Here is a 16,680-nt window from a genome sequence, read left to right on the forward strand (position 1 = left end):
TAAAATATATAATTAAAACATATTTGATATATGTTTACTATTACTAGATCTAGTTGGTGTTGATTATATTCACAATATTTCTATATGAAAAGCTTGGAAAAAACCTAATGTGACCATAAACAAAAATCATAGACAAAATATCAACAGGATTTTCTAATTTTCTTCTTTGCTTGTGATCTTGTCAATTCTTGTGAAATTGTGAATTGTGAAGGATGGCGGTGGCGGCGAGGAGATTGTCGCTAGACGATTTGGTTCAATATGTAAAATTATATCGGCCGATTTCTCCTGTTTTCCAAGGATTGGTTTTTCCGTTTCTTGTAATATATCCAATAATTTTTTACACTTGGATATTTGTCTACGGATTTGAAGATTACTATGAAGCAGGATTCTTGACCAGCTTTGGTGCAGCAGTATTGCACATATTAACGTATCTCTGTTGTTACTGGAGTGTACACGTGAAATGTTTTTTATCATATCTTTCCGTGAGTTGCTAAATTTTCAGTTAAAATGTTTATGTATGCTTCATTAAAAAAACACTGAAAGGATGTTTTGTTTTAGGAGACAGACCCAATAAAAGCAAAAGTTGCGAAAGTTGTACCCACATCCAACAATGGATTTGCAGAAATTGTCAGACTCCATCACTTAAAGGTAAAAAATTAAATAAACATTTTAATACTTAATATGAGTTATTTTGGAAATCCAATCGAAAATGTCATCCTATCCATAAATATTATCAATATCGACATCCACCTCATGACGTGTCTTGATAGCTTTTAGATAAATCTGGATGCAGTACGAATGGTGTGATTGAAAATTTAAAATGTTACTCAATTTTCAACATAACGTAATTATTTTGGAAACCTATATTGTATGCTCGCTCCCATTTGTTGAAATGTTTTACCAGAAAGTGACACTTAAGTGCTTTAAATTAATAGAAATGACAAAACATAAAATATTAGGCATCTTAGAAAACTTACACTTTTTTTATTTATTTTATTTAATAGTATATTTAAAATACTTGTTATATTTTTACTAAAACTAAAATCCCACCAAGCCACTTTTTGTAGCTTGTTGGTGAATTATTTAGTTTATTTATTTTTAGTTATTTATCCATTTTAATACCGTTTTTCAGTTATTTATTGTTAAGTTGTTAGTACGTTATAATTGAATATAGTTATGTAGAAAGCAGCCAGCTATGAAAAAGTGAAACTGAGATAATAGCACCAATCTACGCAACTGATAATGCTACATTTTTTTTTCAAACATGAAATAATTTAATGATGTATTTGACTAGATTGAATGGTTTTTAAAGTCTGGCTGACCACACAACCTAAGATGTGCAATGTGAAAACAGCCAGCCCTAGTAATCTCCGATATATATTGTGTCATTTTGTACGGAACATGTTATTTTATATTTATATTACAGTACTTAATTGTAAAGAATCACTTAATGAATTTATTGTAATAACTTAGAAAATAATTTAATTGTGTTTTAAAGGAATTTGGGTGATTTTTTAAAGTCTGGCTGATCACACAACCGAAAACGTGCAGTTTGCAAAAAAACAGCCAGATCTAATATTGAATTATATAAAACTTTTTTTTATTATGGGTATTTTTTAATTAATGAATTTATAAAATAAAAACTGTTTTGTATTTATTACTCTTTCTATCCGCATCTAAACTGTAAAAAAATCTAGTCCTGTGGATGTTTTCTGCAAATTGAGAAATGTCATTTTTGTGATAAGTACTACTTTCGAAAGGTGATTATTACAGTTTTTTTGTGTGAAAGCGGCCTGGTTGTTTTTAGCTGAACATAGAATTGACCTTACTGCACACGATAGCACCAATATCGCATTTTCCAAAATTGTGGTCTGGCTTCTTTCTGCATAACTATGTTCAATTGATGTTATATTTTCTCGCTTGTTTATGAATCTAAAATATTTTTATGTCACTAATCGTACATTTATTTTAAAGAAGGAAGTGCTAGAGCAGTACTGTCTGCATTGAATAGTCTTTAGATACACAATCTGGCAGTTTTCGAGAGAAATCTGCCATCAATAGCATATCTTAAAATAATTCGGCTTTCTTGTATAGTTTATTTCATTCATCTGTTTTTAATTACAGAAATCTGATGAGAAGTTGCCACAAATATGGTTTATATTCCAAAAGATGAAGTATGTATACGACTGGGATAAAAAAATATTTAAGATTATAGAATTTCCTGTAGATAAGTGGAATAGCCAATATTTGCAATCCAAAGGATTACAAGATGACCAAGAAATTTCACAGGCAGAGCTTGACTATGGAAAAAATCAGTTGGATATGGTAATTTTTAATTGTGTTATTTAAAAGAAGCTGAAAAATAATAAAACAACTTTATATTTTTTTACATAAAATAACAAATATGGTTGCTACCAGGGGTGCCAGATCTCATGATTTTTCATAAGATCTAATGATTTCGTATGAAATCTTAAGATTAGCACACAAATTTCTCAATTTTTGTAAATGGAATCAGTTAGGTATAAAATGATGTTATCAGTAATAAAAATGAGGTCAAATCATTATTTGGTCTATTGTCACACCTTCAGATGGACGATAGGACGATTTGATAGACATACACGTTACCTTGATTTGCTCTAGTTCATCACCCGCATCTGCTGTAGTCAGACTTCCCGGCGTAAACTAGAAGCTACCCTTTTAAGCAGAGTCAAAATTCAAAGTCGGCCGGTAGGGGCACGACTGCGCTGACTACAAGTCTACCTCTATAGCCCTGAAAATAATTTTCCACCCGGTTCAAGTGGTTTAGAAAGGTGAAGGTATTCAGCTGGCAGAGTGGAGAGCTTGAGCACATAGGGGGGGGGGGGGGAAGACGAATTAAAACACTTGTTTACTGCTTAAAGACTGGAACTCAACTGATTTACTTAACACCGATGAGCACTTTTCTTTTATCCAATGTAAATGCAAAGTTCACTGCAAATTTATCAAATTCAGAAATGTTTTAATTTCACCAAAATTTTCCATAAAATGTATTTTTTTGTTTCTAGGATGTTCCAGAATTTCAGGAGTTGTTTAAGGAACGTGCCACAGCACCATTTTTTGTTTTCCAAGTTTTTTGTGTGGGTCTCTGGTGTCTAGATAAGTTTTGGTATTACAGTCTCTTTACTCTAGTCATGTTGATTGTTTTTGAATGTACACTCGTACAGCAGCAACTAAGAAATATGTCTGAAATCAGAAAAATGGGAAATAAACCATACAATATATCAGTATATAGAAATAGAAGATGGAGACCAATTAACTCAGATCAACTTGTACCTGGAGATGTGGTCTCTTTAATAAGATCCCCTAATGATACCCTAGTTCCTTGTGATATTATTTTACTAAGAGGCTCGTGTATTGTTGATGAATCAATGTTGACTGGAGAAAGTGTCCCACAGATGAAAGAACCACTAGAATTAGAATGCGATAAAAGTCCAGATAAGCCATTTGATGCGGAGGGTGATGGCAAACTTCATCTTTTATTTGGTGGCACCAAAATTGTTCAACATTCTCCCCCGAGTAAACAGTCTCTCTCTGGATTAAGGGCTCCTGATAACGGATGTATAGGATATGTTGCCCGTACCGGATTCAACACATCCCAAGGCAAATTGCTGAGAACCATATTGTTTGGAGTTAAACGTGTTACAGCTAACAATCTGGAAACATTTGGTTTTATTTTATTCCTCTTGATATTCGCCATTGCTGCAGCAGCCTATGTATGGATTAAGGGATGCGAAGATCCCGAAAGAAACAGATACAAATTATTCTTGGAATGCACATTAATCTTAACCTCGGTCGTTCCTCCCGAATTACCTATAGAGCTCTCTTTGGCTGTAAATACATCATTGTTATCCCTTAGTAAATTGGGAGTTTTCTGTACTGAACCATTTAGAATACCATTTGCTGGAAAAATTGAAATCTGTTGTTTTGATAAAACTGGTACACTCACAAGTGATAATTTGGTGGTAGAAGGCGTAGCCGGTGTTCAAGAGGGAAATCCATCCAATGTTTTGCCTCTATCTGATGCTCCAATGGAGACTGTACAAGTGTTAGCAACTTGCCATTCCTTGGTCCAATTAGAAGATGGCTTAGTTGGGGACCCACTAGAAAAGGCTACCCTTACAGCGGTAGAATGGAATCTCACCAAGTCAGAAGCAGTTATTCCGAAGAGAGGTAAATCTCCCGGGCTTAAAATATTTCAGCGGAATCATTTTTCGAGTGCACTCAAAAGAATGTCAGTCCTGGCTGGATACCAAGCGAATGATATGGGTTCGATTGAAACTTACTATATAGGCGCTGTCAAAGGGGCTCCTGAAGTCCTTAAGAATATGTTTAGTAAAATTCCATCTCATTATGATGATACATACCTTTCATTATCCAGACGTGGAGCTAGAGTCTTAGCACTGGGACACAGAGAGTTTGGTAAATTGAGCTCGCAAGAGGTGCGTGATTTAAACAGGGAAGATATAGAATCTGAACTGAAATTTGTAGGATTTGTAATTATATCTTGTCCACTGAAATCGGATTCTAAGAAAGCCATTGCTGAGATTATAAATGCTTCACATTCAGTGGCCATGATAACAGGAGATAATCCACTGACAGCTTGTCATGTAGCCAAAGAACTCAAGTTCACGGGAAAATCACACACTCTTATTCTCTCAAAGCTAGAAGAAAGTTGGCTTTGGTGTTCTATTGATGACACTCTAAAATTACCTGTCGAACCCAAGAATGGCATTAAGGATTACACTACAAAATATGATCTCTGTATAACTGGTGAAGGATTATCTTATCTAGTTGATCACTATGCAGATTTCTTATCGAAGATCTTGCCACATATTCGAGTATTTGCAAGATTTGATCCCAAACAAAAGGAATTTGTAGTTTTGAAATTAAAAGCATTAGGATTTAGCACATTGATGTGTGGAGATGGAACAAATGATGTGGGTGCATTAAAACATGCCGATGTAAGTTTTTAATCCTCCCTTGGAATCTTATCTTATTTTTGTATATTTTTTATGACGTATTTTTGTATATTTCTTATCTTATTTTTGTATATTTTTTACGACGTTAATTTAAATGATTATGATTGTTATATTTTGCTAGAAATCTAATTGAATAATTTCTAGGTTGGAGTGGCTATCTTGTCCAATGCTCCTGAAAAAATGACAGACAAAAAAGACAAGTCTGGGAAAGACATTAAGGAAAAAGAGATGCGTAAATTATTAGAGAATGCTGATGGTAGAGATGGTCACAACAGGGTAAATAATTCTACTAACCAGAATAATAGAAATCCAGCATCTCGGGGAAGAGACGGATCTAACTCCAACAATGGACCATCCCCAGATGTAGTTCAAGCTAGAATACAAAAACTTCTTAAGGAAATGGAGGATATAGAAAAGAATCAAGTGGTTAAACTCGGAGATGCAAGTATTGCCGCTCCTTTTACCAGTCGTCTGTCCAGTATAATGTGTAGTAAGTATTATTCCAACTGTGACAAATGTATCTACGTATGCTTTGTTATCTTTAAACTTATTTTAATTTTTTTAATTCCCAGTTTGTCACATTATAAAGCAGGGAAGATGTACTCTTGTGACGACTCTCCAAATGTTTAAAATACTTGCACTGAATGCCCTTATTCTGGCTTACGGCCAGTCTGTATTATATTTAGAGGGTATTAAGTTCAGTGACTTCCAAGCCACTCTTCAGGGACTCTTACTCGCCTCCTGCTTCTTATTCATCTCCAGATCTAGGGTTTGTAAGCTTTTCTATCTAAAATTCTTATATTTTCATGGTCATCTAGATGTCGATTTTTAAGTTATGTTTGTAATTCTCATTATCACTTTGGCAGCATTGCAGTATTCTTTTTTTACTACATATGTAAAATAGAGAATTATTTATATTTAAAAGACCTCCTTATTAAAATGACCTATACTGAAAGAGCTGGAAAGTTGAACAACGCACAAACGACATAAAATTAGATTTATTAGATTATTTGTATGGTGTAGAAACTTGAATTATATTTTCGGTTTTAGTTTGGATATAAATGACTATTTTTTATATTTTTTTGTAAAATGTTTTGTAAAAATTCCGTATTTATGGATTCAATTTAACTCATCGGTTTACTTTTCTTTATTGACCATCAATTGCTTTCGCCTAAGCTTATTGTAAAGAGCAATAAAGGGATTTGAGGAATACAGTTGGGGTAGCACCAATGTTAAATAAAAACTGAAAGTATTAAGTTCTAAGTAATGTGGCGTAGTAATTTTTTTACGTAAATGATATAAAGTTAAAAGTATTCCTAAACTTAGAAATTGATTCAATATTCTGCCCTTAATGAATTCATTTTTATTGAATAGAACATTAACTATATTATTACCATTTGCCAGTTTTCACACGATGTAGCTATAACAATAAAAAATATGACAATAATATTTATATAGGTAGATATGTAGCTTTAATTAGTATTATGTATTGTTTTTCAATAATCCTAGGTATCTTGAAAGATTTTAAAACATTTTTCAAATACTAAAATTAAATACTAATATTTAAAGCATTAACTTTGGTCAAACATTTGAGTAAATGTTATTAAATATTTACCACTTACAGACTTTTCTATGTCTACCGGTTTCGAGACGTACCCGTTTCTTTGTCAGGACACTAATTATACCAACATGCTAAACCCACTATACACCTTCACCATAGTTGTTGCACAAAAATATAAAACCAACACGACATGCATTTTAATAAGCACATGCACTGATTAGATTATGAAAATATTTTGTTGTTTGCGAAATAGTTGAATTAAAGTTAAACTTTGTTTTTTTTCCACATCTTTATCTCTTTTATGTACATAATATATGTAATCATATTGTATGAATTGAAAAAATCTTTTTAATCACTTAATTTTAACTATCCCTTTGTATGTAATAATAAATAATGTGCAATAATTTTTATTTTTGGTATTCTTTAATAATATGCATGCTTCCACTTCCATAATGTTGTATCCCAACTCAACACAGGGCTCCTGATCTCATAGAGTTAGGAATATGATATTATTTTTTTGTATCATGTATTTTTGTATGAATAAATAAATAAATAAATAAATAAATGTGTAGGTATGTTACTGCATACCATGCACGGTCTGTTCATAGAACGCATGGAACCATTGCTCCCCTTAAATTTAGCCAAATAATATTTATAAAATATCATGTTCAATAAATTGATTATTAGTCATAATACCTAATATTTAGATTACTATAAACAAATAATGTACCAATAATTTTATTAATAATCGCAATAAATTGCGGAGGAGGTTTACTATCGCCTTATAAAAAAATGTTAAAAAGCAACATAACCCTCAGGCACATCCATTTGTCAGCGCTGTCACGCCCGTACTAATCGGCGCGTACTTGCTGCATGCTGGTTGCGCATCGATCTCAAGCAAAGAACGATGGCACCAGATAGAAATTCCATTCTATCGCCGTACTGAACGCGCAATCCGCGCGTAGGCGCAAACTAAAATTCTCACTAGGCTGTGGAAGTAATCGAAACAGACCGACACAGTATTTTATGTACATTTTTCATGTAGATGTGACGCGATGCGACCGAAATGCTGCGCCTCGCTATTTTGGCATTTTATCTCTCAACATAATATTATAATAATAAATTATATTGTGATAGAGTAGGAACACAAAATAAAATGTAGAATTCAATTCAAACATTAATAATGATGTTTATTTGTTATAAGAAAAAGTTAATAATCTATTATATTGATTTTTTGCATTCAAATAATAAGCAATTTTCGTTGAAAAGTTATATTTTTTAACAAGATAATATCTATTTTGGTTTCACTGCATATTAGTAAAATAAATTATAACGCCACAAAATACTTGGCAGTTATTCATTATAAGTATATATAGTGAAGTTGGTCGATTTGTTATTACAATTTTTTACTAGATATGTAAAATAATTGTTATTATTTTCATAATAATTTATAATGAAGTGTTACAAAGTGAATGCCGATTCAATTAACAATGTTATTATTTTTGATCATATTTGTAATGTATTTAGTTTGTCTTTAATTTCTTAAGGGCAGTGTATTATATTATTATGTACCAATTACCTATATATTAATTGCTTCCCTGATCAAAAACCCCACCGCACGCCCCTGCTGCACACTTTAAGATTATCAGTTTGTAAAACTATGTAAAAAACGTTTCATACAGTAATTTTTTGTATAGGTTCAAGTAAGAGAAATTAATTGTGTTTAATATTATCAAGCACTTGTGATTGATGATTTTGATTTTTTGCATTTTTTTTTCAGCCACTAAACAAATTATCGAAGGAGAGACCATTGCCAAATATATTTAATATGTATACCATAGTAACTGTCATGTTACAATTTGCTGTACATTTTTGCTGTTTAATATATTTAGTAAAGGAGGCAACGGATAGATCGCCTCCAAGGTAAGAACATTGAAACTCATTTGTTGAATCTCAGTTTAAAATGTTATTTCTGCCACAAATGTTTTAACTTTTCATTAAATAAGACCTCAAAATATTTCGAAAGAGTAAAATAATCTATTATTTTTATTAGTTGTGTAATGTTTAAATTCCTTGTTTATCATATTTTAGGGATGGAAAGCCAAAACTTGCATTAGACTTAGCGGATGATGAAGAAATGGAGTTTGTACCGGATTTGCTCAATAGTACAGTTTACATAATCTCAATGACTTTACAAGTTTCCACATTTGCTATTAATTACAGGGTAATGTATATATATTTTTTATGTCTTCTTTAGTTCATTTTCTATTTATTTAATTCACATAAACGCCCGGAAGGCTTTAACAAGTATAGTACATAGATAAAATATATAAAGTTAGAAATAAAATACAATAAAACCTCGTTTTTACATTCCTGAATTTTAAGTTTTTCTGCTTTTTACACCGAAATGTTCAGGACCTATTTTTCTTCATACATTCTCATACAAATATTCCTTCCAATAAACGTTTTTTTACATTTTTCACCACGTGTGCCACGCGAATGAAGAATAAAAACAGGTAAACAACTAATATAGAATAAATTATTGTCTTAACCTAAATTTAAAGCAGGTGCAGTGTAATTGATGTTTTTGTTTAAGTGTCTTCCTTTAAGGTTAGTTTTAGTTTTCATTTGAACAAAAACGTCATATTGACTTGCACAAATCATGATTCGCAGTTGACAAACATTGAGGAACAATAAAGTTTTAATATCAATAAATTGCGATGTTTAAAACATAAGAATAGAAATATTTAAAGTTATAAAAAAAGATAGTTTAAAAAGTGTAAAACAATTTGGCAGCGATCTATACTATAGTTGTTTTTAGTGATGCCATAGAAAGTGATTCCGTATAAATAAAATTTCCCAACATTTTGGGAAAAAAATATTGTATGTTATTTTATGCAAATTCAACATTTTATTTTTGTTATTTTTTATTTACACATAAAATAATTTTAACATGCTATTTTTAAATCAAATAAAAAATAGATTACATAATATTATTTGAAAAAATACAAAACATAAAAATATTTTTAGTAAAATTATTGAAAATAGTCAAAAAAATATGAACAATTCCCAATTATCACCGTTTTTACAACTTTTCTAGAAAAATATGTACACTAAAGTGTAGCAAATTAATTTTATTTAATTGTAATTCCTATTTTTTCCATACATAAATTCATTTTTCATTTCCTCACTTTACCGTTTTCCTCAGTTGTACACTTTTTTTCTTGCTCCCTTGAAAAACGTAAAAAGGGGGTTTTACTGTATAGAATTTGGTACATTCAAATGCATATTCCTACATATAACTAGTAGGAATATAGAGATGACATAATATACATAAATATTGTAAAACATTTTAATAAATCAATATACCCAGTATGAAAAACTTTTTCCTTCTTTAAAATGTTCTCCATCTCTGTGTGATGTATATCAACAATTTGAAACATAAAACAAAAATGTACTGGTTATTAACAGTCTTCTCAACCATCTATTTCAACCGGACACATTCACAGGGAAATATATTGCCTCTTTTTTGTGTGGTATTTCATTTAGTTTTTTATCATTTGTACTTTTTGCCTTATATGTATCATTTAAATTGAAAAAAATATTATCAACTCAAAATTAAATTGTCTTGCATTATAGTGACTAATGTACTTCTCAGTTTTACTAAAAGAGGTTCTTATGTTTATTAATTTACCTTGTCATTTTTCAGGGTGAACCATTTATGGAGAGTTTAACAGCAAATCGTCCGCTACTGTACAGTGTTATGTTCTCAGGAGGAGCAGTATTAGTTTTAGCTTTCGGATTAATGCCGGACTTGTCAAATATGTTTGAAATAGTGCCTTTCCCCACAGAGGTAAGATTCTCTCAGGTCATTTGTAATTTTAAAGATGGAACCGATCTATTATTATATGTATATTCCTCACTTAACACAAATGTTATTTCTAGCAGGTCATGACAAAAACAATAAGATACAGATAATTAATATTACTTTTATTTTTATTTTATTTTGATAAATATTTCTTAATCTCGATTATACTTTATAATCGAGGGCCCTGGACCGAGATTATAGCAATAAGTTTACCTTATCTATGTAATTTACTTGATTCATTAAAATATTACATTTTTAAAAATCATTCTGATGATCTAATATGTTTAAATAAATACTTATAAATAAAACATAAATAAAATGCATTTATTAAAAGTACAATACAATCAGTTAGAAGGGTATATTATCTGAAACATTAGTAAACAAAATCTGTACATGATTTCCCCCACTTTTCTAGGGATCTGGTTCTATTTCTGTGTATGAAATAAAATCAGCCGATAGCTACTTTTAGATTAAAATACTAAATGGAGGAAATCGAGTGGAAATTAGTCTGCCTTGTTGTGTAGTGGTTTGCCTACTATGCTTGAGGTCCCGGGTTGCATTCTTGGCAAGATCGACGTGAAATATTCATTTTAATAGCGGTTTTACACTGCAATATTTTGTAGTTTCTGGATTTGCACTTGAAGCCTAAAACAGATAATCTTCACGTAACAAATGATCGAGATTTGCCATATTTGGTATGTCAATCCAGTACCCTATGCACCATTATGTGCGGACAAGGGATGATGATGATATATGGGATGAAAACCTTTAAAAAGTCACAATTTACTGTCATATCACTAGCTAAGGATGTAGAACGCGATCCGAAAAATTGAGCTATTGAAAAAAAAATTGCTGAATATGTATGTTTAAAAATTAATTATAATTTTGTTATAAAATTGTCTATTTGATGATTATGTGTAACACTTTTGACTGTATCCAAAGGATTGCAAATTTGGTATTTAATTATGTTCATCTTCTTCAAATGGTGCCACTCCACTGTGGAAGTTGTGTATCATCATGCTAATTGTTATTTTCGCTCACACAGTCACTCTGAATAAGAATTTGGAGCTACAATAGAACCACTCTGATGTTTTTAAGCCAGGAAATACAAAAGACTTGTTCCTTTATTCCTTTTTTTTTTCAACTTTTCCCTGTAAAGTGATTTGGTCTATTTTGTAATTCTCTCCCTATGTAAAATTTTCTTAAGCAATCTTCTTGCTGATGTTGATTTATTTAATACAAATATGTATGTCTCGTCAAGACTTTTTGTTCTAAATTGTTATTCTTTTTCTATAGTTTTCAAAAATATTGCTTAAAAATAGCCTTTAATGCGCATATGTGAAAAAAAAAATAGACTTCTGTTACACTCCAATCAGTCGAGGAAGCCTAAATCAATAAAATATGTTTTTATTTTCAGTTCAAACTAATCCTCATACAAGTATTGGTCGCCGACGTGGTATTAGCTTATCTGGTGGATCGAGCATCTTTGTGGTTATTTGGTGAAGGAAAATTACGAGCCCTTTAAATATTTTTCTTTAATCCTAGTTTGTGGACTGACATTTTTACTTTTTTTTTGTTGTTATGGTTATATTTAATAGTGAAATTGTTTTAAGATACTCTGTGGTGAATTTTTAAATCAGTTGTCCTTTGACAGCTGGTCGGCATCCTTAAATTTTATTTGGTTATAATATTCAATCATAAATGCAGTGTACTCAGGGAATAGCAAACGTGATACAAAATCTTAAACTTTGGTATTTTTTGTTTCGTCTTCTGTTCTGTTCATCATATTTTCTTTTTTAAAACGGGTGCCAACCCACTAACATAAAACTGTTAATTATTATTTTTTTCTTTGTAATATGTTTTGATCACATTTAGTCATTTTAGAAGCTTATTTGAATTATAATGATATCAGATTTCACATTCCTTAAGCTTATTCAGTTTTATAAATTACGCTGATAAGTTTAATATAATATTTTTTTAATTAAGTAGTTAATCCAACCTCGCTAATACAGTGTTTTAGCTATGGCAGAACCTTAGCTCAAATACACTTAGCTCATTTTCTTTCCGATAATAATGTTGTGGAATAATCTATATAGATATCATCCACCTCAGAATTACCACCTTAGAATTTTTTTTATTTTTATTTATGTCCAATAGCACAATACAATAATCTCCTTGTCGATAGCAAATTTGAGAATTCAGTATGATTGAAACCTTAGTTAGTAATTTTAAAAATCATGATTCAAAATCACAAAATTTTGTGCTTTAAATATAAATATAAACATTTTGCATTTATTTTATTTTGTTTAAATCAAAGAAAATTATGACCACATTCTAACTGTGTTATATTTCAAAACATACCTGAGTTTAAATAATTTTAAATTACTGTTATATTTACGTACTGAATTAGTCTACGTACTTTAAATGCCAAACTTTCATATTGAAGGTCTCAATTGACTAAAATTTGTAGTTTGTAAGAAACAAAATATGCAACAAAGAGCTACAATAAATTGAATGTCATTTTTAAAATGTATTAAAGTGACACATGTAAGCTAAACAATGAAGCGTCAAGTGTTAATGTGACCACCTTTCAATGTAAGTTAAGAAATAATATAATTTTTTGACTGGCTCTTAATGTAAATAGAATTATGAAGAAAAAAACATAATTTATGTATAAATTATTCTGTGTTATGCAATAAACTTTTTTATCTGTAGATGCAAATGTATCGAAATTTATATTTTATTTGCAATAAATAGTATTTTGAACACGACAGTCTTTGCAAAAGCTTAGTTTTTATTGTCTGATTATAAGTTGAATGAGTTTAACTAAAAATGTAAAATAAAATAAATGTGAACTTTCATTACGTAATTTCTTTAATGACTTTTCCAGAATTAAATTAATTTAAATAAAATTAGACACTCTTTTGCATCCTCTGTATAAGCACTTGTGTTTTTTATAAAAATATCATGAATATTTTTTTTCTAATTCCTATCCAATGATGTCATGACTGCATTGGTCAATGGATTGCGGAGTATCTTGGTGATTTGTTACATGGAGGTAAGGTGATCAATCTTAATCTTAAGATACCTGTCCAGGGTAACAGTGAGTATTACAATAATTTAAAATGACTTATATAAATACTGTTTTGACCCAATTCAATTTCAATTCTTTCATCCGTTTAAAAAAATCAATAAAATCAAATAAAAAAGATGGAAGAATTGAAGCAATATGTTTGAACATAGGCAGCATAGTTAATGTTACAGGCTGTATATTTTTATCATTGCCATCAAACTAGCCAACGACAGGCAATGAATCCTAAAAATACCTAGATTTAAATATTTCCTTGTCGAAATTATTCTCCCTTTTTGTAAATCCAAAGGTCTGAATTTTAAAATTATGGATTTTTTTTTGATCTGGAAAATTAAAGCCAAAATTACTTAATTTTGTCATTGATGATTGTAAAATGATGATACTATAATATATGTATTACATGTAATATTATGTACATTCCAAATTATTATATATTTTTTTTATCAAAAAAAATATGGGTGCACAATAAATATGAAAAAAGTTGATGCAAATTTTTAAATTTTATTTATTTATTGTGTTTACAGCCATTAAATGAATTGGTTTGGAATGATTGAACGATTTAAAATTACTAAATTAAAAAGTGTTTTAAAAATTATTGAATTGATAACCTATTTATATTATTACTTATGTATGTGTTGTTATTTTGAAATATTTATTTTAAAAATGAAAAAAGTTTGAAAACAATGGTTTTGCATATTATGTACGTATATAAAATAGAATAATGTTGTAAGTCCAATTACAGATTTAATTTGAAAAAAATTATGTTATTAATTTATTTCTTTTATTGTACACTATTTATGTCAGCTATGATATCCCGTTGAAACTAAAACTTTTTATGTGAGCTGATTAAAAATGTTTAATGGAGCTTTAGTTATTTATTTATTAGCATATATACCTATGCCCAAATTTATTTCATATTTTTAAAATTAAAATCCACTTCGTTATAGACTAACTTTTTTTGTAAAATAAGGGTTTTTGGTTCTGTTTCTGTAATGCATCCACCTCATTTTGGGCCAGCTTACCTTTTGATTATCCGAATAGACTTTTCAAATTAAAGTTTATTTTCCTGTTGGTTCTGCAGAGATGAAATCAGACTAACATTTCTTTAATGTGGAATTGTGCTCCGGTGTTTTCTACCAATTTCATCCAGTCTTGTAGAATGTAAATGAATAAGTTGTTCTTCTTCTTTTCCTCAATGTGAGAGAAATCAATATAATTTTCTAAATAACTGTGGCTAGGAACCATAAATTTGTGATCTACAGTCAATGGATGTGTGTGCAACTACATAAACCCATATTTGGGAAATAATACAGTTCCTATTTTTAATTTCATTTTCATTTCCTAATATTTTATTTTCCTAATACGCAACTATCACCTTAAGCAATAAGGTGTTAAGTTTTTATTTTAGAGGTTTCTCATATTTAAGAATGCAACAGGCAACTTCTGATGCCCATGAGATGCTGTATATTTTGGCCACATATAAATATCAACGCTGGAAAGTAGGAAAATACGTATTATTTTGGGTGATACATAATTTAAATTAAAATACAAGATTCTTTTTTAATTATAAAAAAAACTTTAATTGGCTCCTCTGTAAAGTTGCTACATGTCGCTTGGGAACTTTTTCCTTTCCAGCGTCGATATGCATGTTTTGTGTGACAATTATGGATTCCAAAATTGTGTCCATAATTGTCGCTTGTAGTATATCGAATTAGTGTTTAGATTTGATGTAGGCAAAGTTTTTTTCAAGTCCAATGTTATTAAATTAAAGCCATGTTCTGCGGGTTTCATTATATCTTTTTTTTGCTTCAAGACAAGAGTCAACTCTGTTTAGATAGAAATTTGCAGTCGATCACAAGTATTACATGTGCAGCCTTTTTATTTGTAAAAAGAGAAATTAAACTCTGTATTGAAAGTCTTGTGATAAGTACACAGTTTAGTTCTATTTTCCTCAAACTTATTTTCATAAAACGTTAACATTTTTGAGATATTTAGATCTGTAGACAAACAGCGCTTATTTAGATTATGATGCCTTAAATGACTTTTAAAACGAGAAAAACTTTTATACTCTAGTTCTATTGCCAAATGTTCCTTCTCTAGACATGACAGTTTCCAGATTGTTATAGAAGAATTCCACATTGTGGCAATTGAATGATATGGCTCTACTTTACTGCATCCTACAAGCATTCGCAAAGTAATGTGGGGGTCTCTCTTTCTTCTCTACAACCAATGTACAATCAATGCATGTGGCTTGGTTTTGTGCCATTTTTAGGTATTGCGTATGGGATGTGCATCAATCTTAAAATGGCTCTTATTTTCTATACGTCATAATTTTTCAGGCATCACGGATTTTTTCTTCACTATGGAGTCCAATCATAGAATTAAGAATAGTCCAGAAATCGCATACGCACATCAAACAGAAGACGACTAAACTACTCATAAATGAGTAGGTTTACGTTTTGACCCTTTAGTTTCTTTGTAAACGTCGTTCAGTACACAACTCCTGATTTGAATTCAACTATGCCGTGTTGTGTCCTTTTAAAGTGTGTTTTAAAGAAACAGGATGGTATCACATTTAATGTGTAATTAGCAAATGAATGTGTAAGTAGCAAATGTATTACTTAAAAATTGAATTATTTTTCCATCTGTGGTGATTCTGTAGCTAAAATTTTACATTATCTTCAAAAAACCAAATATTAACATGATATAAAAATATCTGTTTTATGTAAAATAAAATTTGTTTTAAATTTTAAGTTTAAAGTTCATTAATTTAATTACTCTTATTAAATGACCCCTTACTACTCTGTTGTGTCAATCAATATTTCCGCGTGCACAATAAAATTTTAGAGAAATTAACAGATTGCTTTTCAGAACATTTAGGTTTGTAAGTCAAAATTCTTGATGGAAGTTCATTGTAATTTATTATATAAATAAAAGACGAGTGATACTTTAATCCACAAATTCGGAAAATCCAGTGACCGGTTTCATCGCTTTCGCGATATCTCCACCAGTCTCGAAGATGTCGCGAAAATGATGAAACCGGTCACTGGATTTTCCAAATTTGTGGATTAAAGTATCACTCGTCTTTTATTTATATAATAGATTGCTTTTTTTTTACCTTACATTTGTGTTATGTTTATAT

At 30.2% G+C, this 16,680-nt stretch overlaps 1 protein-coding gene across 1 annotated transcript; it reads left to right on the plus strand.

Annotated features, from left to right (window-relative positions):
* The first annotated feature begins 183 nt into the window (after positions 1–183).
* Positions 184–13,410, plus strand: LOC148285243 (endoplasmic reticulum transmembrane helix translocase). The gene is made up of 10 exons (XM_088228319.1): positions 184–482; positions 559–648; positions 2,125–2,325; positions 3,045–5,000; positions 5,163–5,508; positions 5,591–5,787; positions 8,360–8,502; positions 8,671–8,803; positions 10,289–10,432; positions 11,865–13,410. The coding sequence occupies exons 1-10, from the start codon at positions 213–215 to the stop codon at positions 11,970–11,972; spliced, it is 3,588 nt and encodes a 1,195-aa protein (XP_088084445.1). The 5' UTR covers positions 184–212; the 3' UTR covers positions 11,973–13,410.
* The last annotated feature ends 3,270 nt before the right edge of the window (positions 13,411–16,680 follow it).

The sequence above is a fragment of the Micrasema longulum genome, unplaced genomic scaffold (genome assembly GCF_059751315.1).
Source record: "Micrasema longulum isolate JH-2025_06_02 unplaced genomic scaffold, ASM5975131v1 h1tg000045l, whole genome shotgun sequence".
NCBI classification, from domain to species: Eukaryota; Metazoa; Arthropoda; class Insecta; order Trichoptera; family Brachycentridae; genus Micrasema; species Micrasema longulum.